This window comes from Sceloporus undulatus, chromosome 2, assembly GCF_019175285.1.
Source record: "Sceloporus undulatus isolate JIND9_A2432 ecotype Alabama chromosome 2, SceUnd_v1.1, whole genome shotgun sequence".
In the NCBI taxonomy this organism is placed as follows: domain Eukaryota; kingdom Metazoa; phylum Chordata; class Lepidosauria; order Squamata; family Phrynosomatidae; genus Sceloporus; species Sceloporus undulatus.
In genome coordinates, this window is record NC_056523.1 from 3,169,158 (window position 1) to 3,195,137 (window position 25,980).

Below are 25,980 nucleotides of genomic sequence, written 5' to 3' on the forward strand. Positions count from 1 at the left end.
AGGATGTGTGAGTGGCTGGCTGGTTGGGCAGGAGCAGAAAGTGAGTTGGGAACTCCGCAGCCCTTCCGTGGGCTCCGCTGCTGCAACTTTGTAAACTGAAGGTGGGGACACATCTAAAAAGGAGCATTATTTCACCTAGTGCACTTTTCAGTGGGACTGAAAAACTGCTCCATCAGGCCTAACCTAGACCAAGAAGCCCTCCTTCCATTGCATCTGAAACTATCTGGCTCAGAGGGAGAGCATCAGCTCCATCAGGCCTAATCTAGACTAAGAAGGAGTTCTTCTCTCCCTCTGAGGTCCCTCTCCAGTCCATCTGCCATGGTCCAGGCCTCAGAGGAAGAGAAGAATGGCTGGGCCTGATCCCCTTCCCAACTGCCATTTCTTTCTCCTTTTGTGTCAAATCTTTTTAGATTGTAAGCCTGAGGGTGGGGACCATCTAAATAACCCTTTGTATGCTGCTCTAAGGGCCTTTGTGGCTGGAGAACAGGTTATAAATACTCCAAACAAACATGCATATTGGGAGCAATCAGGTAGCAGGACTTTCTCTACATGAAAAGTTTTAGTGTATATTTCAGTGTGCATTTTTCAATGCAGGCATTTTAATATACATTCTTATAATATATTGTTTTGTGAAATTCAGAAAAAAGATATTCATTTAGCCTAACTCAGATGCCGAGTATCAATTTACACCATCAGTTTAGTTCAAAAGTTAAAACATGTAATTCTACAGTTACTGGCTAATGAGTGGACAATAATCGAAGCAAACCTTTTGCTTTGGAATAATCACCTTCTGAGCTGCTACAGATGGATTCTTGTTTTTGCTTCCTTTCGGTCTTCCTCTTGATCTTTTAGGAGATGGTTCTCCTGTTGGTTCCTAAACACAGAAAGCTATGTTATTAAGGCAAGGATTTTAACAAAGTTCCTACATTCAAACAACAGTACAAATCCAACTATGTCACTAAGTGACTCAGTTTTAAATTTGAAAGAAAATACTGTAAATAGAAAGTGGGACAGACCTATTAATGAGAGAGCTGTATCTTGACCACTGGACTTATGTAACACAATTATGAGAAATCTTGTATTTCAGACTCTTTCCAACTAAATTTATTTTTAAAGAGTGACTATTGATTTTCTAAATTTTCAGGACTTTTCATAATCAACAGCCACATAAATACAATGACATAAGATGCAGATCACCAACAAGAAACATCTAAGTTGATTTAAAATATATACAGCCGTTATTTTCTTAAAGCTACAAGGGAGAGATTTGCTGTGTTCTGTAGTAATCATTTTCCATTTCTCTGACATATTAGAATGTTCTGCATTATATGAAGCATGAAGTGGGAGCTGTCTTTACCACATTCTAGTAAAATGAATGCAAATTTTAAAGGTGCCTAAGATTCAAACAATTCAAGTATAAAGGGATATAGGAGTCCTACTAGATCACAAGTTGAACATGAGTCAACAGTGTGATGCAGCAGCTAAAAAGATCAATGCGATTTTACGCTGCATCAATAGAAGTATAGTGCCTTGATCAAGGGAAGTAAGAGTGCCACTGTAATCTGCTTTGGTCAGGCCTCACCTGGAATACTGTGTCCAGTTTTGAGCACCACAATTCAAAAAGGATGTTGAGAAACTGAAGCATGTCTACAGCGCTATATAAATAACATAATAATAATAATAATAATAATAATGATGATGATGATGATGTCCATAGGAGGCAACTAAAATGGTGAAGGGTTTGGAAACTATGCCCTATGAGGAGAGACTTAGGGAACTGGGTATGTTTAGGCTGAAGAAAAGATGGTTAAGAGGTGATATGATAGCCCTGTTTAAATATTTGAAGGGATGTCATATTGAGGATGGAACAAGCTTGTTTTCTGCTTCTCTAGAGAACAATGGATGCAAGATACAGTAAAAGAGATTCCACCTGAACAATAGGAGGAATTGCTTGACAGTAAGGGCTGTTCGATAGTGGAACACACTCCCTCAGAAAGTAGTGGAGTATCCTTCCTTGGAGGTCTTTAAACAGAGACTGGATGGTCATCTGTCGGGGATTATTTGATTGAGAGTTACTGCATGGCAGGGGGATTGGACAGGATGGCCCTTGTGGTCTCTTCCAACTGTATGATTGTAAGAGTAATGGGATTTAAATGGATATGATTAAGCTCCCAGATTTCAAATATTTATTCAATAAAATATATGTACTACAAAGCAAAAAAGAACCTAGATCCAAATTCCAGATACTGTACATTTCACTTGAATTAAAGGAGGCTGTTGAAGTAATAAAATGCAGGATTTTTTTTTAAAGGGAACCTTAAATATTTAAGGCCAACAAATTGAGCCCACACCTGCCATCACAAGAGCAGCAACAACAAACATCCAGCACAACCACCAATTGTCACTTAAAAGCCCAACAGTTTCCTAAGTGCCAGGTATGTGTGCACCTGAATCACTCAGTCGCTTCATCAGTCACACACCTATGGGTCCTTAGGTTGAATGAAGAATGTATGTGTGTGTGTGAGAGAGAGAGGTGAGATATACTGGCTTGTGGCTGCTTCTTAAGTCTCCCTTGTCTCCTCTTCAGCAATTCTGTACTGACAAATTGCTTCTGGGCTGTCGCCACAAAAAAAAAAAGGGCTCTTTCCGCTCATATGCTCATCCTGATTTCATTCATTCACTCACACTCTCTCTCTTTCTCATCGGCTCGCTGGGCTTTCCTCCTCTCTTGCTCCCCTCTCACCTGATGGCTTGCTCATTTCCTCTCCTGTGATAAGAAACCTTGAAGAAAAGATATTCAGAATGTTCTAATTTTAAAGCACTAAAGATTTCTTCTAGAGTTCAGCTTTGAATACTGAAGAACAAACAGGTAAATAAAGGTTTAATTGTTTTAAAAATTAACTAAGGAAAACTGCCCCTAAGATATCCAGGATTCTCTTACAACTTTCCATTACAAAATAATATTAAAATACCACAGCCTCTGCAGCAGAAGTTAAACACAGTCGCTCCTCTGTTTTCGTGGGGGATCCATTCCGGAAACACCCCCCCCCAAAAAAAACCAGAAATCCACATATATTCAAGCCCTGTTGGCTTGAATAGCAGCGTGCCCCATTTTAAGTCCCTCCGTTTGCCCCTCGCAAATAAGTGAGGGATGTGGATTCAAAGTCTGCGCAAATGGAGGGACAATTGTAGGTTAAATTCTGTGGCTACTGGCTAATGAGTAGATAATGATCCAAGCAATTTTTTTTGTTTTGGAATAATCTCACCTTCTGAGCTGCTTTAGATGGACTCTTGTTTTTGCTTCCTTTCGGTCTACCTCTCGGTCTTTTAGGAGATGGCTCTCCTGCTGGTTCCTAAATATAGGAAGACATGCTATTGAGAAGCAAGGATTGCAGCAAAGTTCCTAAATACAAACAACAACACAAATGCAACTGTGGCACTGAGGCCCCATACAGACAGGCCAAAATAAAGCTGCTTCAGATCACTTTGGAGGTATGCTGTTTAAATTATGCATGCCTACTAAGAGTCCAGAAGCCACGCCAAAGCTGCACTCAAATCCTTAGGACTGGGTTGTGGCTTTGGCGCAGTTTCCAGACTCTTAGTACACATACATCATTTCAACAGCATACCTCCAAAGTGACCTGAAGCAGCTTTATTTTGGCCTGTCTGTATGGGGCCTGAGTGATTCCATTATAATCATGGAAGAAAAATAGGAAAGGGGGGGGGAGAACCATTAATGGGCGTAAAATGTTATAGCCTGACCATGGGATTATTAAAACAAAATTGAGGAAAAGCTTGTACTTTCATACGCTTTCCAACTAATTTTTGAAGAAAGACATGCAGAATGTTCCAGTTTCACAGTAGGAAAGAGTTATTTCTTCTAATTACAGTTCTGAATACGGAGAAACGTATATGCATATAAAGAGTTGTTTTTTTAAAAAGTTGGTATATTGACAGGGTTCCCCATGACATTCTTGCAAACAAGGTAGTAAAATGTGGGGTAGACAAGGCAACTGTTACGTGGATTTGTAATTGGTTTACCGGATGAACCCCAAGGGTGCTCAACAATGGCACCTTTTCATCCTGGAGAGAAGTGATCAGTGGGGTCCCACAGGGGTCTGTCTTTGGCCCAGTGCTGTTCAACATCTTTATCAATGACTTGGAGGACAAAATTGGGGGAATACTTATCAAATTTGCAGATGACACCAAATTAGGAGGAATAGCTAATACTCCAGAGGACAGGATCAAAATTCAAAATGACCTGAATAGACTAGAAAGCTGGGCCACAGCTAACAAAATGAACTTCAACAGGGAGAAATGTAAGGTACTGCACTTAGGGGGGAAAAAAATGAAATGCACAGATATAGGATGTGAAAGGGATCTAGGAGTCCAAGTAGACCAAAAGTTCAACATGAGTCAACAGTGCGATGCGGCAGCTAACAAGGCCAATACGATTTTAGGCTGCATCAACAGAAGTATAGTGTCTAGATCAAGGGAAGTAATAGTGCCACTCTATTCTGCTTTGGTTCCGGCCCCACCTGGAATATTGTGTCGAGTTCTGGGTGCCACAATTCAAAAAGGACATTGAGAAACTGGAGCGTGTCCAAAGGAGGGAGACTAAAATGGTGAAAGGTCTGAAAACCATGCCCTACGAGGAATGACTTAGGGAGCTGGGGATGTTTAGCCTGGAGAAAAGAAGGTTAAGAGATGATATGATAGCTCTGTTTAAATATTTGAAGGGATGTCATATTGAGGAGGGAGCCAGCTTGTTTTCTGCTGCTCCAGAGAACAGGACCCGGAGCAATGGATGCAAGCTCCAGGAAAAGATATTCCACCTGAACATTAGGAGGAATTTCTTGATAGTAAGGGCTGTTCAGCAGTGGAACACACTCCCTTGGAGTGTAGTGGAGTCTCCTTCTTTGGAGGTCTGTAAACAGAGGCTGGATGGCCATCTGTCGGGTATGCTTTAATTGAGAGTTCCTGCATGGCAGAGGGTTGGACTGGATGGCCCTTGTGGTTTCTTCCAACTGTATGATTCTATGATTCTATCATTGGAATTCCAGCTCTATTGCTCATCCTTTCATAGAGAAGTTATTGTTATGGTTATTTTGACACTCTGGATAGGAGATACCATCAGGAAGGACCAAAGGAGGGCCTTAAAGCAGTGGCTTCCCAGGTGACTTTTTGTCCCCAGCTCCATTTTGTCAGATATATTAAGTGGTTTTGTTGAGCTCTTGTGAGTAATATCCATGAGTGGAGGGTAGTGGGCACAATGGCTCCTGTTTCCCTGATGTTGCTTTTTGTTCAGGTCTTAAGCTTGCTTATTTCCATTGTTCCATTTCCAGAAGTTCTTCCTTTCTTAAAGCTTAAGACAGTAAGGGCTGTGGAACACACTCCTTCCTAGGAGTGTAGTGGAGTCTCCCTCCTTGGAGGTCTTCAAGCAGAGGCTGGATGGCCATCTGTCGGGGATGCTTTGATTTGGATTTCCTGCATGGCAGGGGATCGGACTGGATGGCCCTTGCGGTCTCTTCCAACTCTATGATTCTATGATTCTAGGAAAACTGTCCCTAAAATACAGAATTCTCCTACAACATTCCAACATGAAACAATATTAAAACAGCACAAACTCTGCATATATATGAAATCTGTGATTACTAAAAAATGAATGGATAATAATCCAAGCAAATCTTTTACTTTGGCATAACCTCACCTTTTGAGCCGCTTGAGAAGGACTCTTGTTTGTGCTTCCTTTCGGTCTTCCTCTTGGTCTTTTAGAAGATGGTTTTCCCATTGATTCCTAAGTACAAGAAGGTATGCCATTAAGGCAAAAGATTTTAACAAAGATCTTGAATACCAGTAATAGCACTGGGTGGGTATGGATTTGACTAGTTCTCTGGAAAGGGCACTTCTGAAAGTTTCCATGTCAGATTTCAATTATAAGTGCAATGATGTATTTTTAAAGCACATATCAAGCCAAAACCTTGCCCATGGGAAAAAATTCAGACAATGAAATAAGAAATAATATCTTATAAGAGTCTAGGGTCACCGTGGAGACTTACCTAGTTTTATTTGACATGAGCTTCCATGACTGTAATCCACCCCCTCAGACATGTGTACAAAGTGACTCCCCATCCATTCATCTGAGAAAGTGGACTAGAGCCCAGACAGTTCTGCCAAGTAACTCTTGCTAGTCTTCGGTGCCATCAAGCTCTTGGATGTTATTTTTGCTGCATGAGACACTCCCAGCTACTCTGGACCTCCACTGCCCCCTGTCCTGGAAGATTTCCGAAAAGGAGAATCATAGAATTGGAAGAGACCACAAGGGCCATCCAGTCCATCCCCCTGCCATGTGGGAAATCACAATCAAAGCATCCCCGACAGATGACCATCCAGCTTTTGTTTAAAGACATCCAAGGAAGGAGTTTCCACTACACTCTGAAGAGGAGTGTTCCACAATTGAGCAGCCATTGTTCTGAGTCCTAGTCTCTGAAGCAGCAGAAAAAAGCTGGCTCCCTCCTCAATATGACATTCCTTCAAATATTTAAACAGGGCTATCATATCACCTCTTAACCTTCTCTTCTCCAGGCTAAACATCCCCAGCTCCCTGAGTCTTGCCTCATAGGGCATGGTTTCCAGACCTTTCACCATTTTTGTCGCCCTCCTTTGGACACGCTCCAGTTTCTCAATGTCCTTTCTGAATTGCGGTGCCCAGAACTGGACACAATATTCCAGGTGGGGCCTGACCAGAGCAGAACAGAGTGCCACTATTACTTCCCTTGATCTAGACACTATACTATACTATACTATACTCTGAAACCCATGTTGACTTTTTGTGATTATGGAATTGCCTTCTAGATGATCACAGACTCTCTGTTTAATACACCTCTCTACACACCTGGGCATCCTCCACACATAGGACAAATTTGTCCCGCTCTTGGAGGGTCCCCTCCCCACAAATAGCTGTTATCCCCTGTTTCTTGGCAAGGTGGAGGAATGGAGTGTCTTCGGAGTTCTCATGTTCAGGAGATACCTGGGCTGGTGGCTGCTTTTCTAGGACAGGTGGTGCCTCCTTGGGGCATGGAGCTGAGGAAATGGAGCACAGAGGCATTTCTTGATGGGTTTCCATCTCCACTGAGGGGGCCGGGCGGGGGTTCTCTCTTCTACTAGTGGAACATCTGTGGGTGAAACAAGTAGGTTTTAGTCAGCAGAAGTGTCACATTATTATTATTTTTAAACTTTTCTACACTATATTTTTTGGATTAAAAATGTCCCCTTTTTGTTTTCTCGTATTACTGGCATCTCCTGAAATCCTTCTGGGAAATGGGATGTATTCCCTTCTGGACCATTGGACCTGGCCAGCAACATAGCTGATTTACTCCAGGCCAAACCATTGGTCCCATATAGTTCAACAGTAACTGACCGGCAGTAGCTCTCTGGAGTTTCAGGTAAGGACCTCTTTTCTTCCAAGGAAATGTACCCAGAACCCTCTGGACTCAAATGTGAACTTTGCCACTGAGTCGGCCTTTTCCTGTGCCCAGCTTGCACACATGGTGGACACATACAAAGGGATGTTTCTGGGAATGCTTCGTAACTAGCAATGTGAAGGTCTGGGGGATAGGGATGGTAGGAGACTGGATATACTTAAGGAGGGAATACACTTTTTAAAAGTTTTTTCCCCAAAGGTTTTTATTCCTGGAAAAATGGAGGAAGCTGGGGGAGCAAAAGATTGAACACAGCCCACCCTCCTCAACTGTGGGATTGCCATCTGCGGATTTAAGCATCTGCAGACAGCAAGCCTCACTGCTGCCCATGCACGCATTGCCATTGAAAACCATGAGACATGAAGTCCCATGGTTTTCTCATCTGCGGGGAGTGGGTGAGTCTGGAATGAAGCCCCCGCGGATACTAAGGGCTGACTGTATCTTTTTTATAGAATTATGAATAAAGACACAGTGTTCATTTATTTAATTCCCTAACATTTTTAAAAACTATATAAAAGGAAGGCAAGACTATCTACAGTAACAGATCACTGCGGTTCTTGGTCTTGTTCTCTTTATAGGAAGGACTGTGTTGTGTCTCTCTGACATTATGGACAGCTAGAGCAGACTAAACATGCGCTTTGTTTTTTATGCTGATTCCCCATCCTCCCATTTGTTTTGAGGCTTCGGTTGCAACTAGGGACCTTGATCAGGTGAAATTTATGAAAATGTCCCTAGATAGAGTTTGGTCTCTAGAAGGTTCAAAATGTTTTTCTTTGTTTATACAAGGTTTGCTGTTTCATTTTAAATGAACACGTTGTCAGTTTGGGATAAAAAGTCTTCTGGGGGAAAAGGAACTAGAGACTTTGCAACAGCTGCTGGCGAAGGAGAGAGAGCCACACAGGGCAGGATCACCAAGCAGTAAAGGAAGGCAGAGCTCCTGGGCAAGGATCTGCCTACACTCATTTTGAAAAATGAAGGGGATTTAGATTTACTAAGGTCCAAAACTGACGGCAGAAAGAATCCAGTTTGAGACGGCTTTAACTGCCCTGGCTCAGTGCTAGGGGATCCTGGGAAATGTAGTTTATTGTGGCCCCAGAGCTCTCTGAGAGAGAAGAATACATCTCTCATGAACTACAGTTCCCAGAATCCCCCAGCATTGGGCCAGGGCAGGTGAAGCGGTCTCAAACTGGATTCCTTCTGCCGCGTGCTTTGGACCTTCGTAAGAGGCTGCGTGGGGCATCTTCCCTATCAAAGGATGGCTCCAGTTTGGACACATCTCCCGTTTCACCGTCATCCAGGAAGGAGGGAGCCTGGATCCTCCCTGCGCTCATCCAGGGCCCTCAGGCAAAGCCAGGGCTGCAACCTCCAGCAGGAGGAAGGAAGGAAGGAAGGAAGGAAGGAAGGAAGGAAGGCACTTGTTTGGGTCTCTGGGGGCCCCCCCCCCCCCCCCCCCCGCCGGTTCCTAGGACCATGGAGGCCTCCAAATCCCCACATCGCCTCTCCTCTGCCCCCCTCTCTTTCCCTCATGTCCCTCCTGCCCCCTGGATCCCCATCACAGCCCCCCCCCAGGAAAGCCCCCCTCCACTCAGCCCCAAGTAAGGACCCCCTTCCCCCCTCAGTCCCCTCCCCAAATATCTGGGGGCCCAAAGACCCCCAAAAGAGGCTCCAAGGGGTTGTTTTTGGAGCGGAAGACCCCCTTCTCACCTTCTTCTGCCTCTTCCTCACTGAACCTCCATCAGATGGAGCCCCCTTTCTCTCTCTCTTTTCCCTTCCGCCGGAAGTGAGGTCAGAGGCTGCCTCGCTCTCCTTCCGCTTCACTCTTTCCCTGCCTCTCTAGGAAGCGGACCTCGCTGCTTGGAGGCCCCAGAGGCAGGAGGGGAGGGGGCTCTCTCAGTCTCCCCTAGGAACCCCTCAGAGGCTCCAGGTAAGGAAGAGGAGGACTGGGGGCCCCTGGGGAGAAGCAGCCCCAGAAGGAAGGGAGGCCCTGGGGAGGAAGGGGCCAAGTGGCCCTGCTGTTAGTAGCAGCAGCAGCAGGAGGAGGAGGAGGAGTCCCTCCCTTTGGGCCCCTGCAGCAGAGAAGGCCCTGGTTGGGGATGGAACAGGAAGCAAGTGTTAATGTGGCCTCTCTAGGAATATCTAGGTCCTCCAGCTCAAACTCTATGGTCAACTTTAACTAAAAGTTGCCCTGAAAGACCTAGAGATTATTCCTAGAGAGAACACTCTACTGGGCCTTTGTAGCTCCTCCAGTGCGTTTCTGTGGTCAGTGTCTGTCGGATGTTGGCCACAGAGTTGCCCAGGAGGACCTAGAGGTTCCTAGAGAGGTGTCCTCTCAGGTAAAAGCACAGTGTTTTTGTTGTTTGCAGTTTTTCCATGTTCGCCATGTGCCCCTAGCCCCCGAGAATGGGGAGGGACAAGAGCACTTGCTTCTGCTATGCTATATGCACACTGTACAAATAAGCCCCCCACGGGTGCATGCCTAAAGCGCACCCTCTGCCTTGGGCTGGGGCTCTGGGGAGAGGGGCAGGGGAAAGGGATTCATGTAAAAGGAAAAGAAGAGCCAGACTGGACCCACTCCTGGTTTCTCTTCCTATCCAGAGACCCCTGGGGAAAGCCCTCCAAGAAGGCTATGAGTAACAGAAAACACACACATACACACCTGACACACCCCACGCTGCCTGTCTTCCCAAGACACTGGGATGGAGAAGGGACCCTCCTGTCTCTGGTTTTGGCTGGAAAGTCACAGAGAGCCATGCTGACCAGTGGCCATGAGGGAAGGAGACATGCGGCAATAGGAGGGGGAGCATTGAGAAGAAGGGGGGAATCCAAAAGGAAAACCTCTCCGCAGACAGCACTCTCCTGAACTTCAAATTGGGTTTGTGAAGCCTTCACTGGGACTAGTCTGTTTAAGCGTGAAAAGACACAAAGTAATCCTGTAGCCCCTTTGAGACTAACAGGGAAGAAGGGATTTTGAGTTGAAGGTTCGGGGGCCTCATCCAGCTCTTCTGCCTGTTTCATGAGATCAACTTGCATCTGATCCAGGAGACGGGAATCCATGAAAGCCTCTGCCAGAAACTCTTTCTTCCTCAGAGTCTCAAAGGCACTGCAGGATTCCTGTGTGTCTTTTCAGGATAAAACAGATGATACATCTTCCTTCTTCCTGTGCTTACAAAGAGATGAGAGTAAGGGCTGCTCAACAGTGGAACACACTTCCTTGGAGTGTAGTGGAGTCTCCCTCCTTGGAGGTCTTTAAACAGAGGCTGGATGGCCATCTGTCAAGTATGCTTTGATTGAGAGTTCCTGCATGGCAGAATGGGGTTGGACTGGATGGCCCTTGGGGTCTCTTCCAGCTCTATGATTCTATCTCTCCAATTCTGGCTATAATTACTACTTTCCAACCCAAGTTGGAAGCTCAAGTCTCCCATCCAAGTACTAACCAGGGATGACCCTGCTTAACTTCCAAGATCAGACAGGATTGAGTGTCTTTAGAGTACCTGAACCAGGGTAATAATTCTTAGCACAACAGTGTACATTGATGGTTAATAACTGATTTAGAATAACACAACAATCTATTGATTTTGTAGGGTGTTGCAGCAGAGCATCTTAAGGACATCTTTGGCCTGAGAGGAGGAATAACTTTGATTCAACCTGTGCCTTCATTGGAGAAAACAAAACACAAAACATAGATGGATAAACCAGATTCATCTGGTCCTGATGGCCTCAGTGCAGAGAGCAGTGGAGGAGTCTGGGAGAGGACAGTCCAGAGGACACGGAGTGAGGAACTTACCAGCTCAGACACACAATGCCAGCGCTTCAGGCAGCTGTCCTACAAGGAGGGCAAGGGGCCCCGGGAGGTTTGCAGCCAACTCTACCATCTCTGCCATCAGTGGCTGAAGCCAGACCAACATACAAAAAATGAGATCCTGGACCTGGTGATCTTGGAGCAGTTCCTGACCATTTTGCCCTCGGAGGTGGAGAACTGGGTCAGGGAATGTGGGGCAGAGACCTGTTCCCAGGCGGTGGCTCTGGCAGAGGGTTTCCTCTTGAGTCGGGCAGAGGCAGAGAAGAAGCAGAAAGAGCAGCAGGTGAGAGCATTTCCTCCTGGTGTAAAGGTGAGCAGGGTCTGGCTCTGAGCTGTCCTTTTTTTAGCCTCTCATGACCCTTGGGGGCAAATGCCACCTGAGGTGGTGCTGCTGAAATATGATGACCCCAGATTTGGCTTTGATAAGGAGAAGTGTGAGGAGGATCTGCCTTGGGATGAAGTGGAATCATACTTTTTTTAGGCCTCTTGAGAAGGGTGATTCTACTTCAAAGCCATGTGTATATTCTCTGTGTGCCAGGTTTTCGAAGGAAGTGCCAGGTTTCTGATGGCACTGCCACATGACCAGACATTTCCCTGTGGTGACTCCAGTAGCAAAGTCTGGCCCTGATGGGTTCAGGAGTGGAATGGACTTCCACCCACTCCAACAAGTTGCCAGTTCTTAGTCTAAGGGATGAAATAATCTTACCTTTGCTACTTTTTTCTTTTCATGCTACTTTTCTTCTAAAGCCAACAAATTACTAACAACAGTGTTGTGGCCATAGACTATACAGTTATGCATATCTATACAGTAGCGGTAGGTAATTTTTATTTTATATATATATATATATATACACACACACACACATACACACACGCGCGCACACACACACACACACACATTGTGTGTGTGTGTGTTTAAATGGGTCTGTGAGAAGACTTCCATTATTAGTAGTCAACTGGTTTTCCAGAATTTCAGATTTTCTTGCTGTGGGATCCATGGAATTGTTTGTCTTCCAACTTATACAATGAACTTATACCAAATATTAACACAAGTGACATACTGTATCCCATTTTTTCAGCTCTAATTTTGTATGCCACTTTTTCAAGTAGGATTTATGAGCTGCTGGCTTTTTCCTGGCTTGGCTATGGGTGGACGTCTCATACCACACAAGTCGAAATTCCTTCCCCAAAACTTCTCATCCTTCTCCAGATTTAATGTCTTGAATGCTCACTGCTGTTTCAGGTCAAGAATCTCTTGGTAGAAGTTAAGCCTGAATTTCCTGTGGATGAGAAAGCTCCATTGCATCCCAGGCAGAGTCCCCAATGGAGGGTGATCAAGGAGGAGTTTGATGGAGGAGCCTCATTACAAGGTAAGGAGTCTCTTTGCTGTTGTTGTGTGCCTTCAAGTCATTTCCGACTTATGGCAACCTAAGGTGATCCTATCACAGGGTTTACTTGGCAAAATTTGTTTAGAAGACGTTTCCCCTTGTCTTCTTCTGAGTCTGAGAGCAAGTGACTTGCCCAAGATCACCCAGGGGTTTCTATGGCAGAGCAGGAATTCGGTATGGATGAATACTCTCTGTCCAAAATCCTGTGTGTCTTGTGTGCCTTTAATAGCAATAGCAAGTACATTTCTGTACCGCTTATAAGTTCACTTAAGCACTCCCTAAGCAGTTTACAAATGTAAGCTAATTGCCAATCCCAACAAGCTGGGTAATCATTTTAGCGACCTCCTCGGAAGGATGCAAGCCTGAGTCAAGCTTGAGCCCCCTTGACTGGGATTGAACTCACAACCTTATGGTTTGTGAGTGAGTGGCTGCAGTACAAGCATTTAACCACTGCACCGCCAGGGCTCCTTCGTTTAAGTCGTTTCCAACTTATGGCAACCTAAGTTTGCAACTTTATCATTGGTTTTTTTGGCAAGATTTTGTTAGGGGAGATTTCACTTTGTCTTCCTCTGAGGCTGAGAGAGTGTGACTTGCTCAAGGTCATTCAGGGAATCTCCATGGCCAAATAGAAATTTGAGCCCTGTTCTTCAGGGTCATCGACCAACATTGAAACTACTACAGCACACTAGCTCTGATTTCCCCTATGAAAGGAGTTGGACTTTTTGATCTTTTACAGAACATCCATGCTCAGCTTCAGATTATAGAAGTATAATATTTCATGCAGGGTCACTGGGCTTCCAGATGCATCTGTAGGTGTGCATCTGGTTGCGAAAAGACTGCAGTTCCACACCAGGGTTGTGTTGTACCTTCAGTGCATATCTCCACATTCAGAGAGCTATGCTTTCCACCCTTGATGTGGGGTCTCTGTCGCATTGTGTTCAGTGGTGTGTGCGTGTGTGTGTGTGTAATTAGTGTTATAAAGATTTTACAGAAACAAAACAAAACAAAAAAACCAATAAAGAAAGCATCTGCAAATCAGTAAAAGATGGTGTTTTGATTTTGGGTTACTGGACTATCCAGCTTAAAAAACATATCTAGCCGGCGACTTCTGGCGGCGATGGCAAGATGAGAGGTTGCCTCCAACAGAGCTCCTGTGGAGGTGATCACATTAGTGAGCATGTAAGGAGTATTCCTTATCCCCCCCAATCTTGGCGAAGGGACCAGGGCACTGGGCTCAACGGGGGCCTGAGTGCACCGAAGGGAGAGATCCAAAGGATTCTCTCAGCTGCGGGGAACAGACCGCAGAGCAGCTGGGCTCGCTAATGGCGGCCTTCAGGCACTGAGTCCAGCCAGCCTTTTTTTTTTTTTAGACTGTTATTAGTTGTAGCTTCTGACTTATTAAAATACCTTGAATCAACACTCAACACAACTACTCTGGACTTCAGGAGATCCACAGAGTTTCAAGAAGATCTGCAAAACAACAGACTCGTTCTTGTTTTCCTCTCTTCTCTCCTCACTCGGAGGGTTGGGGAGGAGAGGGAGAGGAACGTGTTCTTAAAAGTTTCTCTCTCAGCAAACAGGAGATTGACAGTGGACCCTGGTAGCTTAAAAGAACAAGTAAGAAACTTTCATTGTAATTTTTGAGCAGAAACAACCAATTTATAATTTTTTCTAGAGACTTTCAATCACCACTGATTAAGAAAATGGCGGCTGCCATGTGGATTTAACTTAGTAAACTTTGTAAACAACTAGCAAACAAGTAAGGAACGGCAGGAGATTGTTGATTGCTTAACATCCTAGATAAACTTCCCACACAAAGATTAAGCACAGAAGAATCTTATTATATTTGCTAACAGCTGCCAGAACCACATTGGCCCAATTTTGGAAAAATCATGAGATGCCTAATCTTGAAATATGGTGGGAGAAAGTCTTTGAAATGAGGGAGATGAACATTTTAACAGTCTTTTATCTCACAAAGACACTACAATAATAGAAAAAGAGTGGGACCTGATATTGGCAAAGTGCAGGTATAGCCAATAAAAGGTGCAGATGGCAATATGACAAACACATCTTATGTAACTTTATGTACTATAGGTCTTTAATTAGTAACATACTTCGAGGTAACAAGAAAATAGTAAACGGGGGGGGGGAGAGAAGTAAGACAATACAATGTATGGAGTTGAGAGTTGATTTTAAGGTAACAATTGACATATTTGTATAATTTCTCAATGTATCTTCTGAAACCATGAAAGGGCTCATATCCCTAACATGGCGAAATGGAATCTTTGTTTTATCTTTATGTAAATAAAATGTTTTTTATAAAGAAAAAAATGTCTAGCTGGCACAACAACTATAATAATGTATCTTTCCAAAAAAAGCAAGAAGTGAAGCAGTTACACATTTTCATTTGTGTGTTGCATAGAATTTTGAATTGTCTTGATTATTTCTAGCAGCCCTTCAGTTAATTTTTGTACTATCTTGATGCCCCTGAGCTATATATTCTTACCTAAATGTGGCCTCCCCACAACTCAAGGGCACTTCATCCTCATGACAACCACCCTGTGAAGTGAGTCAGTGTGTGCGCCTGTGAGAGAGAGAGAGAGAGAGAGAGAGAGAGAGAGTGGTTGGGGTGCCCCAGTGAATTTGGTGGCTCAGTGGGAACTGTAATTGGATTTTTCCAGGCCCCTGTCCAATATCCTAACCCCCATATCACTAGTTGTTGTTGCCATGTGACTTCAAGTCATTGCTGACTTATCACAACTCTAACATGACTCTGGGAGTCAGCATTGGGTAATGGTTTGAGCATTGGACTAGAACTCTGGAAACCAGGGTTTGAATTTCCTCTTGCCTATACATTTTACTGCATTGTGTTACTGTCTCCCAGGGCCCTCTGGAAACAGTGGGATATTGTTGTCTGGTGTGCTTGCAGGACCATTGCACATTGTCCATGTAGTTGCACATTCGCTACCAAACACTGCTATTCAACCCAAAAGATGAACAGCATGGGTCATACTCATCTCCAAATGTGGACGTTTAAGCATCCCTGACATACACGGCATATCTTGTCTCCTGTATTTTTCTATTCATACCTGGCTTTTGCTCTCTGGGACTCAAGTCTGTTTTGACTTTCTACCTACCTCCTTTGTCTGCACAACAACAACTCTGTAAGGTAGGTTAGGGTCAGAGAGTGCAGGTGCCCTAAGGTGGCCCAGTACACTTTCAGTGCTCCCTGGAGGCTAGAATTAGATTTTCTCTAGCCTCAGAACCACATTATCCAAGCACCCTCTGTATTTTCCTGGGCTGGAAGTGTTCTAGTGTCCCAAGACTTCCAGCAAAATATAGGTACACCTCAACGAACAAATGTCATGTATTTCAGGGCATTCCTTCTTTATCAGAAAATTTGGTACCAGTGGCACAAATCACATGGAAAGAATAGGGATGGGTTCCTGAACTACAGAAAAAGAAGAGCAGCTCAATATGTTCCAGCACACTTTTTAGCCAAACTAACATCCTTGATCTGTTCCCCAGAAGCTGGAATGATGCCATCAACAAGGACTCGGTTGTCTCTTCCTCTTTGCAATGGACCAGAATCAGATCAGGTAAGGAGCAGGATTCCTGGAACAAGAGGACTTGAGCAGCCTGAGGTCCTCTTTTCCCAGATTACATCCCTCTGAATGCTAGGCCAGAATTTTGTTTCAGCTTACTTTGGTTTTTTTAAAAATTGTAAAAAAAATTGCAAATATCTTTATCTTTCCAATGGCCAGATACTGAGATCTGTAAAACAAGAATAACAGAGAAACCCAAACTGACATTTTATCTATTCTGGCCCAGATGTTTGAATACTCAGTTTTAAAACATTAAAAAACAATGTAAACCCAGGTATAGTTTGCACTTGGGTGCAAAAAGCCTACTTCAAGGTTTCAGGTAGGGGGGAGGGGAAGACCATCTGCTAATGGAGGGGGGAGGGGGGCAGGAAAAGAATGATGCGTTTGTTGAGTCTTGCTATTTTTTAAACACAACCTTCTAATGGTTTACAAACCGACGAAGAAAATCCAGCAAATGCTTCGCTCAGCCAAGGACCAGAGATACCCTCTTACAGCCACAGGAGTTGAATCAAGGAACATGAGAGACACTGCAGACTGGGCCAGCCAGAAAAATCAGCAGTAGCAGAACATGTTACAAACCATCCTGGGCAAAAAATACTGTTTGAAAACACTGCAATTCTGGGCACAATCCACAAACATCTGGACAATTTCAACAGGAAAGAGGAAACCCTTAAAGTAAACAAGGTTTGGGTACCGGTCCTGAAAAATAGCAAGATGAAGACTCAACAAATGCAAATGAGAAATCTCCCAGGGTCAGGGGCTTCCCAACAGACAATGAGCACTAATCAAGCAGACGTTAATCCTCCTTTGCATTCCCTCCCAGCCTGAGGACTGCCATTAGCAACAGAACAATCCACATGCAAATCACTCCTGCATTCCCAGGTCACACAGTATATATATACACCCAACTCCTTTCCAGGCAAGCATTCTCTGAAGATGCCACCCACAGATGCTGGTGAAACGTCAGGAAGAAACTCTTCTAGAACATGGCCACATAGCCCGAAAAACCCATTAAAAAATCACTTCCTTACCTTGTTAAACAAAAGGTGTTTTTTTCCCTAGTGGAAGATCTCTTTCCTCCTCCTCATGCTGTAGTAGCTCCCACACTACCAAAAACAATAACAGCAAAAATCAAGGGCAGCTTTTCCTACTAGGCTATATTGCCTAGCTCTCTTTTCATGTTTTTTGTGGGTTTTTCGGGCTATGTGACCATGTTCTAGCAGAGTTTCTTCCTGTTTGTGTTTGTGGATGTTTGTTGGTCTATGTATATACACTCTGATCCGTTGAGCTGAAAGATTAGCTCTGCTGCTGGAGCTCTTTCCACAATTCATGCCACGGGCTGCCTCCAAAAGCTGAAGGAAGGGGAGCTCTGTGTCAGTTTGCTCCATGGCTTGCAATTGTTTCTCTCTGGGTGGGATGGGCATCTTATGACCCTCCAGATGTTGAGGGACTGTAGTTCCCATCAGCAAATCCAATCAGTGAGTTTCTAACATCTGGAGGGCCACAGGATGCCCGTCCTTGCCTTAAGGCTGAATCTTGTGGGTAACCCCAGAGAGAGGTTGCCTTCAGCCTAGAGGGCTCTGTGAATGAGAGACCTCAAGGACACCCTGTTATTAACAGACCTCCTCAGATCAGATTAGGGAGCTGGGTATGTTTATCCTGGAGAAGAGACAGTTAAGAGGTGATATGATAACCCTGTTTAAGTATTTGAAGGGGTGTCACATTTAGGATGGAGCAAGCTTGTTTTCTGCTGTTCCAATGGATGCAAGCTACAGGAAAAGAGATTCCAGCTCAACATTAGGAGGAACCTTCTTGACAGTGGAACACACTTTCTCGGAGTGTAGTGGAGTCTTCTTCCTTGGAGGTCTTTAAACAGAGGCTGGATGGCCATCTGTTGGGGATATACTTAGATTGTGAGTTCCTGCATGGCAGGGGATTGGACTGGATGGCCCTTGTGGTCAATTCCAATTCTGTGATCTAGCAAGCTCAGCACCTTGCCTTCCTAGATGGAACCAATCCACCTGTGTTAGGGTCTCCCCCTTTCCCTTCTGACTGTTATTGTCTTTTGAAGAGGTCATATCCTCTCACAATGTGTCCAAAATACAATAGCCTCAAATTAGTCATGTTGGCTTCTAGTGAAAATCAAAGCTTGATTTTCTCTCATAGCTATTTATTTGTCTTTTTGGCAATCGATGGAAGACCACAGAAGTGTGTGCACATGTTATCCACCTCTATCCTTTTGTGTCTTTTTTTTAGGTTATGAGGCCGTCTTCTAGCAGAATTTGTTCCTCAAGTTTTGCCTGCATCTGTGGCTGGCATCTTCAGAGAAATGGGTGGCATGGAGGTGTAGGGGGTATATATACTGTTGCCTGAAAGATAGTGATTTACATATTAATCTGTGTTTTGGTCTGTTGGTGAATGGCAATGCTTCAGGATGGGAGGATATGTGTGGAGGATTAATGTCTATTTAATTAATCCTCCTGAGCCTGGGTGGTTTCTCATTTGCATTTGCTGAGCCTTGATTTTGGGGTTTTTCAGGACTGGTAGACAAACTTTGTTTACTTTCAGGGTTTCTTCTTTCCTGTTGAAGTTGTCCAGGTGTTTGTGGATTTCAAAGGCTTCCCTGTGTATTCTGACCTGATAGTTGTTGCCATAATCCAGAAGTTCAGTGTTTTCAAACAGCATTTTATGCCCAGGATGGTTTATAAGGTGTTCTGCTATTGCTGATTTTTCTGGCTGACTCAGTCTGCGGTGTCTCTCGTGTTCCTTGATTCGTGTTTGCACACCGTGTTTGGTGGTCCCTATGTAGACTTGTCCACAGCTGCACAGTATGTGGTAGACTCCTACGGCCGTGAGAGGGTCTCTCCAGTCCTTTGCTGAGTGCAGCATTTGCTGGGTTTTCTTGGTTGGTCTGTAGATCATTTAGAGGTTGTGCTTCCTCATTAGTTTCCCTATTCTGTCTTTGACTCTTTTGATGTATGGTAAACATGCCTTCCCTTTGGGTGGTTGTTCTTCTTCAGTCCTGTGGTTTTTTTGTGGGTCCGCAGAGCCCAGTTTAGGTGCTTCAGTTCATTTTCCAGGAACTGGGGTTTGCAGATCCTTTTTGCATGGTTTACCAGTGTTTTTATTGTGCTTCTTTTTTGTCCTGGCTGACAAATTTTTTGTGTTGTTATCTGTCCATGTGTGTAAGTTTCCTCTATACTGTATGACCCAACTGTTGGTTTGGTCTGTGGATGACCAGGACATCCAAGAATGGCAATGTTCCTTCCTTTTTCCCACCATAGTGAATTGGATGTTCAGGTGGATGTTGTTCAAATGATTCAAAAACACTGTCAGATCTTCTTCTTCGTGGCTCCAAATGAGGAAAGTGTCATTCAGGTATCAGAACCATTTTGTGGCTTTTTTGGTGCTGTTTCCAGGGCTTGTTTTTCAAACTGTGCCATGTAAAAGTTTACTATTACGGGGCTCAGAGGATTTCCCAAGACTACCCCATCTCTCTGCTTTTAGAATCTATTGTCCCACTGGAAATAGCTTGTGGTGAGGCAATGTTCGAACAAGTAATAATAATAATAATAATAATAATAATAATAAATTTTTATTTATATACCGCCCTGTGGCGAACCAATCCGGGCGGTTTAACAACATTAAAATAACATACAGCATAAAAACAATGTATTTCCCTCCCCCCTTAAAAAGTTATTAAACAACATATCTAATGTAAAACCACAATAACTAGTTGAAAATAACAATAAATTAAACAAAATAATACCAACCAACAAACCAATGAAACTTCAGTTCTAAAGAAAAGAAAAAAAAAGAAAAGAGGGCTTTGGAGACATTACTGAGGAGGGGGGAGATCCTGAGGCTGGGATATTTTAGTCTGGGAAGGCCTGCCTGAAGAGATCCGTCTTGACAGCCTTTTTGAAGCTGTCCAAAGATATTAATTGACGGATCTCGTCCGGCAGGTCATTCCAGAGCCTGAGGGTGACAGCAGAAAAAGCCCTCCGGGAGGTCACCGCAAGCCTTGATTTTTGAGGCTGCAATAAGTTCCTCCCAGAGGACCGGAGAGCACGGGGAGGATTGTATGGGAAGAGGCGGTCTCTGAGATAGCTTGGACCCAAGCCATTTAGGGCTTTAAAGGTAATAACCAACACCTTGTACTGGGCCCGGAAACCAATAGGCAGCCAGTGGAGGGACCTCAAAACTGGAGTGATATGGTCCCTTCTAGATGTTCCTGACACAAGCCTGGCTGTTATGTCTCCCAGAAAAATTTGTTGGATGAGTGCAATAGTGTCCATTATGGGGACTTTGGTGAACAGGGATACCACATCCGGGTTTGAGCTCGAAGTTGGGTTTTTTTCTGTGAAGTGTACTAAGTCCTTGATGTAGTGAAGGAGTTGCCCTATGTGGACTTGTAATGTCCTGACCAAGTCATATGTGGAGATCCAATGGTACTCACTATGGGTCGGAGTGGAATGGAATCCTTGTGGATCTTGGGAAGTCCATACAGTCTTGGTGGGAGAGCCTCATATTTGCACAGCCATTGGCAAGTTTTTGATCAGGGTGTTCATTTTTCTGGTTATTTTGTTGGTCTGGTCTTGTTTCAGTGTTTTGTAGATTTCAGGATACAAGCGTTCCTTGATTTTTTGTTTGTATTGTTCTGTTTCCTTTATTACCATGGCATTGCCTTTGTCTTCTGGGAGAATGATGATTTCTGGGTCTGAATTGAGGTCCTTGATGGCTTTTCTTTCTATTTTGGTTATGTTGCTGGGTAGTGGTATTCCCTTGCACAGAATCCTTGCTGTTTGTCCCCTTATCTCTTCCACTTCCTCCTCTGGGAGATTGTGGAGGGCAGATTTAACCTGGGCAATGATGTCCTCAATTGGGATTCTGGTGGTGGTAGAGCCTTGTCAGGTTAAATCAAACCTCCCTTTACATGAGAAGGTTAGTTCATTCAGGTTATAACCTGCATGCACTAATCTTAAAAATGCAGTGAATTAATGAAAAGAGGATACTATATTTTCCGGCGTATAAGACGACCCCCAACTTTTCCAGTTAAAATATAGAGTTTGGGATATACTCGTCGTATAAGACTACCCCTCTTCCAATGCACACCAAATTAAAATTTAAAAAATGTCAAATTTGATTTCAATATAGTAATTTTAATTCAAATGCTTATGACATGCAGGTACTTAGCAGGAAAACTTGTATACAAAGCCTGGTTGGATTGGTCAGCTCTCCCTGCCGGCCCAGCCATCCCTGTCTCCAAGGCTATCAGAACAGTAGTGCAAACATGGCTCTTTCTCCATACCTCAGGTGTCCCGGACGCCTGCAGCTTGCTTTGCCCTTCACTTACACCTTCCCAGTGAGACACCCCCTCACCTCGTCATCAGGAACACGTTAATTCATTTCTTTGCACAAATCCTAGTGAGTGGATTTTCCTCTACTGTACTTGTACAGTGCTGCCCTTGCTGCTTTCATACGGTCGCTGTATACGGTGGGGATGCAGCCGTGGCCGTTTTTGAACTCCCCCCACCATATGCAGTGACCGCAGATTCTCCCAGTCTGGCTTGGAAGTTTCAGTACCTGCCCTATAAGAAAACACCCGGCATATAAGACGACCCCTGACTTTTGAGAAGATTTTCCTGGGTTAAAAAGTAGTCTTATACGCCAGAAAATACAGTATTCCAAAACAATGCAATACTGCTTAGGATGCACCATGATTTTCCTCTACAGATAATGAGTCTCTGTCTGAATGAGGGCTGCTTTTCTTTTGCAGGTGACTTTTGAGGATTTCACAGAGTATTCTGTGTATTTCACAGAGTTGGAATGGAACCTGCTGGATGAGAACCAAAGATCATTGTACATGGAGGTCATGATGGAAAACTACGAGAATATGTCTGCCTTAGGTAAAAAACATTGAACCCGTTGCACTTCCTAGGAAGAGTGAGGGATTTTCACACTGCACAAAGCATTGTTTCATAATTTAGCTGCCATGGCAACATCCTGGGGATCCTGGGATTTGTAATTTAGTGAGGAACTAGAGATCTTTAGCTAAGGATTTTAAATTCAGCTCTCAACTGCCAATCCCAGATCCATAGGATGTTGCCAGTCTTACTGCTTGCTCTGGCAGGACTTAGATTTTTTTTAATTTCACTTTCTTATCCAGCAGGGGCTCAAAATTTAATTCAGGCCCAAACAATGAATGCATTCCTCTATGTGATTACCAATTTGTGATCAATTCTGTGATCAAGTGTCCTTTCAATAAATGTATTTGCAAAATTTCTCTAGAGCTGTTTTTTTTAAATAAAAGATATGTCAGCTGTGAAACCACATGTAAAGGGATGAGGTTCCGCTACATGTAGCTCATGGTAGTTATCAGGCAAACAGCTCAATGATACAACTAGTGCATGTCTGAAAAATAGTCCTGCTATTAATTCAGCCACCATAATGTCTTATAATAAGGATAGATAGTGAAGAGGTCTGGTGGCCACATAAACATCCATCAAAACTAAGGGGACAGGAAAGTAAGCGACAATTAAGAAAAGAAAAGAAAAACAAAAATAAGATAAGAGGGGAAAGAAAACATCTGCTAGTAGAAAATGGACATACAAGAAGGACAATTAAAGAAAGAAATCTTATTCAGAAGGGAATATATGAGTCAGGATAAGACTGTGTATTAGTTAGTCAGGATATTAACATATAAAAAAGTACAAAAATTATATCTTGGTGTTAATATCAGCTCCATTATACACACACACACATACACACACACACACACACGGGGACAGAAGCTACACTCCACACCTTCAGCCATATCACTCTGTTTTCTGCTGTGGGAGTGTTGACAAAAAGAAGCCCAATTTCCTTTTAAACAAAGCACACACTCCATACACACCTCTTTCCCAGAATATGTCTCTACCTGGAAACAAGGCGCATTGCTCCCTGCAGCAATGGTGGAACTTTAAAATATATATATATATTATTTTTTGCTATGAAACAACAGAATTGCCACCATCTCCTCTTGGGGGCATTGAGGAACATTTGGAGGAAGAACATGCTCCAAATATTTGTTGTTTTATGCCTTCAAGTCATTTCTAATTTATGGCAACCCTAAGGGGAACCTTTGATGGGCTTTGGCAAGATTTGTTCAGAGGGGACTTGCTTTTGCTTCCTTTGAGGCCGTGAGAGTGTGTTTTCCCAAGGTCACCCATTTGGTTTCAATATCTGAGTGGGGATTTGAACCCTGGTCTCCAGGATCATAGCCCTACATTCAAACCACTACACCAAGTTGGCTTTCTTGCAGCCTGACAGGTTCTTTGTAGCCTTTAAACTTACTGAAATCTGGGTCCCAATCCTGGTTTATCCATCAAGTTCTCAGATGATAACCTGGAATTCCAATTCCCTTATCCTAATTGAAGCTTCCATCATGGTTAAATTAACACACTCTGGACAAAGAGGTACCTCTAGAAAGGACCAAAGCAAAGCAAGAAAGGATGACTTCCCAGACAGCTATTTCTCCTCAGGTCCTTCTCTTTAGACATACCAAGTGGATTCTTTTAGCTATTGGGAGTAATGCCCAGTAATGGGGGAAAGATACAATAGTTTGACTTCCCCTGATGTTGCTTTTCTTTTGGGATTTTGAGCTTGCTTAGCTCCATTGTTGTTCCCAGAACTTTTTCCTTGCTGAATGTTGGGATTCAGTCTTCTTTGTGTCTTGTCCTTCACAGGAGATTACGGGAAGAAGATGAATGTATGCACTGATTTGCATCTTATGAGCTGCATACCAAGGCAAGCATACAGGTGGCAAGACCAAAGGAAATGCTTTGTTTATGATTCACACCTTCTGATCACCACAAGACCCCAAACAAGAAAGAAACCATACAAATGCCAGGAGTGTGAGAAAAGTTTTGCTTACCGTTCAAAACTTGCAATTCATCATACAGTCCATACAGGAGAGAAACCATACAAATGCCAGCAGTGTGGAAAATGTTTTACTCAGAAGTCAGACGTTACTAAGCATCAAAGACTCCACACTGGAGAGAAACCACACAAATGTCAGCACTGTGGAAAATGTTTTGCTCAGAAGTCAGTTCTTTTGACGCATCAAAGAGCTCACACAGGAGAGAAGCCACACAGATGCCAGCAGTGTGGGAAATGTTTTGCTTTCCTTTCAGGCCTTTTGAAGCATCAGAGAGTCCACACAGGAGACAAACCATACAGTTGCCAGCAATGCGGGAGATGTTTTTCTGCCAAGTCTACCCTTATGACTCACGAGAGAATCCACACAGGTGAGAAACCATACAAATGCCAGCAGTGTGGGAAATGTTTTACTCAGAAGTCAGACCTTTCAAAGCATCAAAGAGTCCACACTGGAGAGAAACCATACAAATGTCAGCACTGTGGGAACTGTTTTGCTCACAAGTCAGTCCTTTTGACCCATCAAAGAGCCCACACAGGAGAGAAGCCATACACATGCCACCAGTGTGGGAAATGTTTTACACAGAAGTCACATGTTGTATCCCATTGGAGAGTCCACACAGAAGAGAAACCGTACAAATGCCAGCAGTGTGGAAAATGTTTTTCTCAGAAGTCATACCTTCAGGGTCACCTGAGAGGCCACAAAGGAGTGAAACCATACAAATGCCAGTGGTGTGAAAAATGTTTTGTTTTCAGCTCAAACCTATCAAAGCATCAAAGAGTCCACAATGGAAAGAAACCATACAAATGCCAGCAGTGTGGAAAATGTTTTGCTGTCATGTCAATCCTTTTGAGGCATCAGAGAGTCCACACAGGAGAGAAACCATATAAATGCCAGCAGTGTGGGTATGGTTTTGCGTACAAGTCAGCTGTTGCGAGGCACCAGGCAGTCCACACAGGAGAGAAACCATACAAATGCCAGCACTGTGGGAAATGCTTTTCTCGGAATTCACACCTTTCAAGTCATCAGAGAGTCCACACTAGAGAGAAAACATCCTAAGGCCAGTGGTATGGGAAATGTTTTCTTTGTGAAAGAAACCATCATACATTTAAATTGTGTCTTGTGACACTTTATTATGATCTAATTTGCTGATATTTCTGCTTCAAAGCTTGTAAATTTAATGCATCTTACATTTCGGCTTTTAGCTGCCACTGAAGGGGGTGTGTCAGGTTCCTTACCGCTCACTGGGTGAGATGTTCTTGTTTTTGTTATTTTTCTGCAGGAATCATAGAATTATAGAGTTGGAAGTGACTACAAGGGCTATCCAGTCCAACCCCCCTGCCATGCAGGAAATCACAATCAAAACATCCCTGACTGATGGCCATCTAGCCTCTGTTTAAAGACCTCCAAAGAAAAAGAATCCACCACACTCTGAGGAAGTGTGTTCCACTGTCGAACAGCCCTTACTGTCAGGAAATTCTTCCTAATGTTTTTCTTTTCCTGTAGCTTCCATGCATTGTTCCATGTTATATTCTCCACAGCAGCAGAAGAAAACAAGCTTGTTCCATCCTCAGTATGACATCCTTTCAAATATTTAAAAAGGGCTATCATAACACCTCTTAACCATCTCTTCTCCAGCCTGAACATCCCCAGCTTCCTAAATCGTTCCTCATAGGGCATGGTTTCCAGACCCTTCACCATTTTGGCCACCCTCAGTACGCTGATGACACCCAAATTATTTTCTCTATGTCTCCGACTGATGCAGTGACTGGGGATGGCGTCTCTC

General features: G+C 43.7%; 2 protein-coding genes across 7 annotated transcripts in view; one reads left to right on the top strand and one right to left on the bottom strand.

Annotated features, from left to right (window-relative positions):
- LOC121922963 (zinc finger protein 436-like) overlaps window positions 1-9,260 on the bottom strand; it is a 34,816-nt gene extending 25,556 nt beyond the window's left edge. For 2 of the 4 annotated variants that reach the window (XM_042452969.1, XM_042452967.1), the window contains exons 1-5: window positions 9,186-9,260; window positions 7,031-7,175; window positions 5,711-5,797; window positions 3,267-3,353; window positions 788-874 (exon numbers count right to left, since the gene is read on the bottom strand). In XM_042452969.1, the coding sequence (XP_042308903.1) occupies window positions 788-874; window positions 3,267-3,353; window positions 5,711-5,797; window positions 7,031-7,126 (357 nt within the window). In that variant the 5' untranslated portion in view covers window positions 7,127-7,175; window positions 9,186-9,260. Of the gene's footprint in view, window positions 1-766; window positions 875-3,266; window positions 3,354-5,710; window positions 5,798-7,030; window positions 7,176-9,185 lie in introns of all 4 variants that reach the window. The other 2 variants (XM_042452966.1, XM_042452968.1) reach the window with 2 other exon arrangements.
- An 87-nt stretch (window positions 9,261-9,347) lies between these two features.
- On the top strand, window positions 9,348-25,562 carry LOC121922969 (zinc finger protein 883-like). Of its 3 annotated transcripts, XM_042452985.1 has the most exons (7): window positions 9,348-9,405; window positions 11,063-11,590; window positions 12,524-12,650; window positions 16,197-16,267; window positions 22,053-22,182; window positions 24,004-25,261; window positions 25,477-25,531. In XM_042452985.1, exons 2-6 carry the CDS (start codon window positions 11,165-11,167, stop codon window positions 25,251-25,253), a joined length of 2,004 nt encoding a protein of 667 aa, XP_042308919.1. In that variant the 5' UTR covers window positions 9,348-9,405; window positions 11,063-11,164; the 3' UTR covers window positions 25,254-25,261; window positions 25,477-25,531. The 3 variants fall into 3 exon arrangements, with proteins under 3 accessions (XP_042308919.1, XP_042308918.1, XP_042308920.1); XM_042452984.1 differs by having other exon boundaries at window positions 24,004-25,562; XM_042452986.1 differs by having other exon boundaries at window positions 11,063-11,563; window positions 24,004-25,562.
- Window positions 25,563-25,980: the final 418 nt, after the last annotated feature.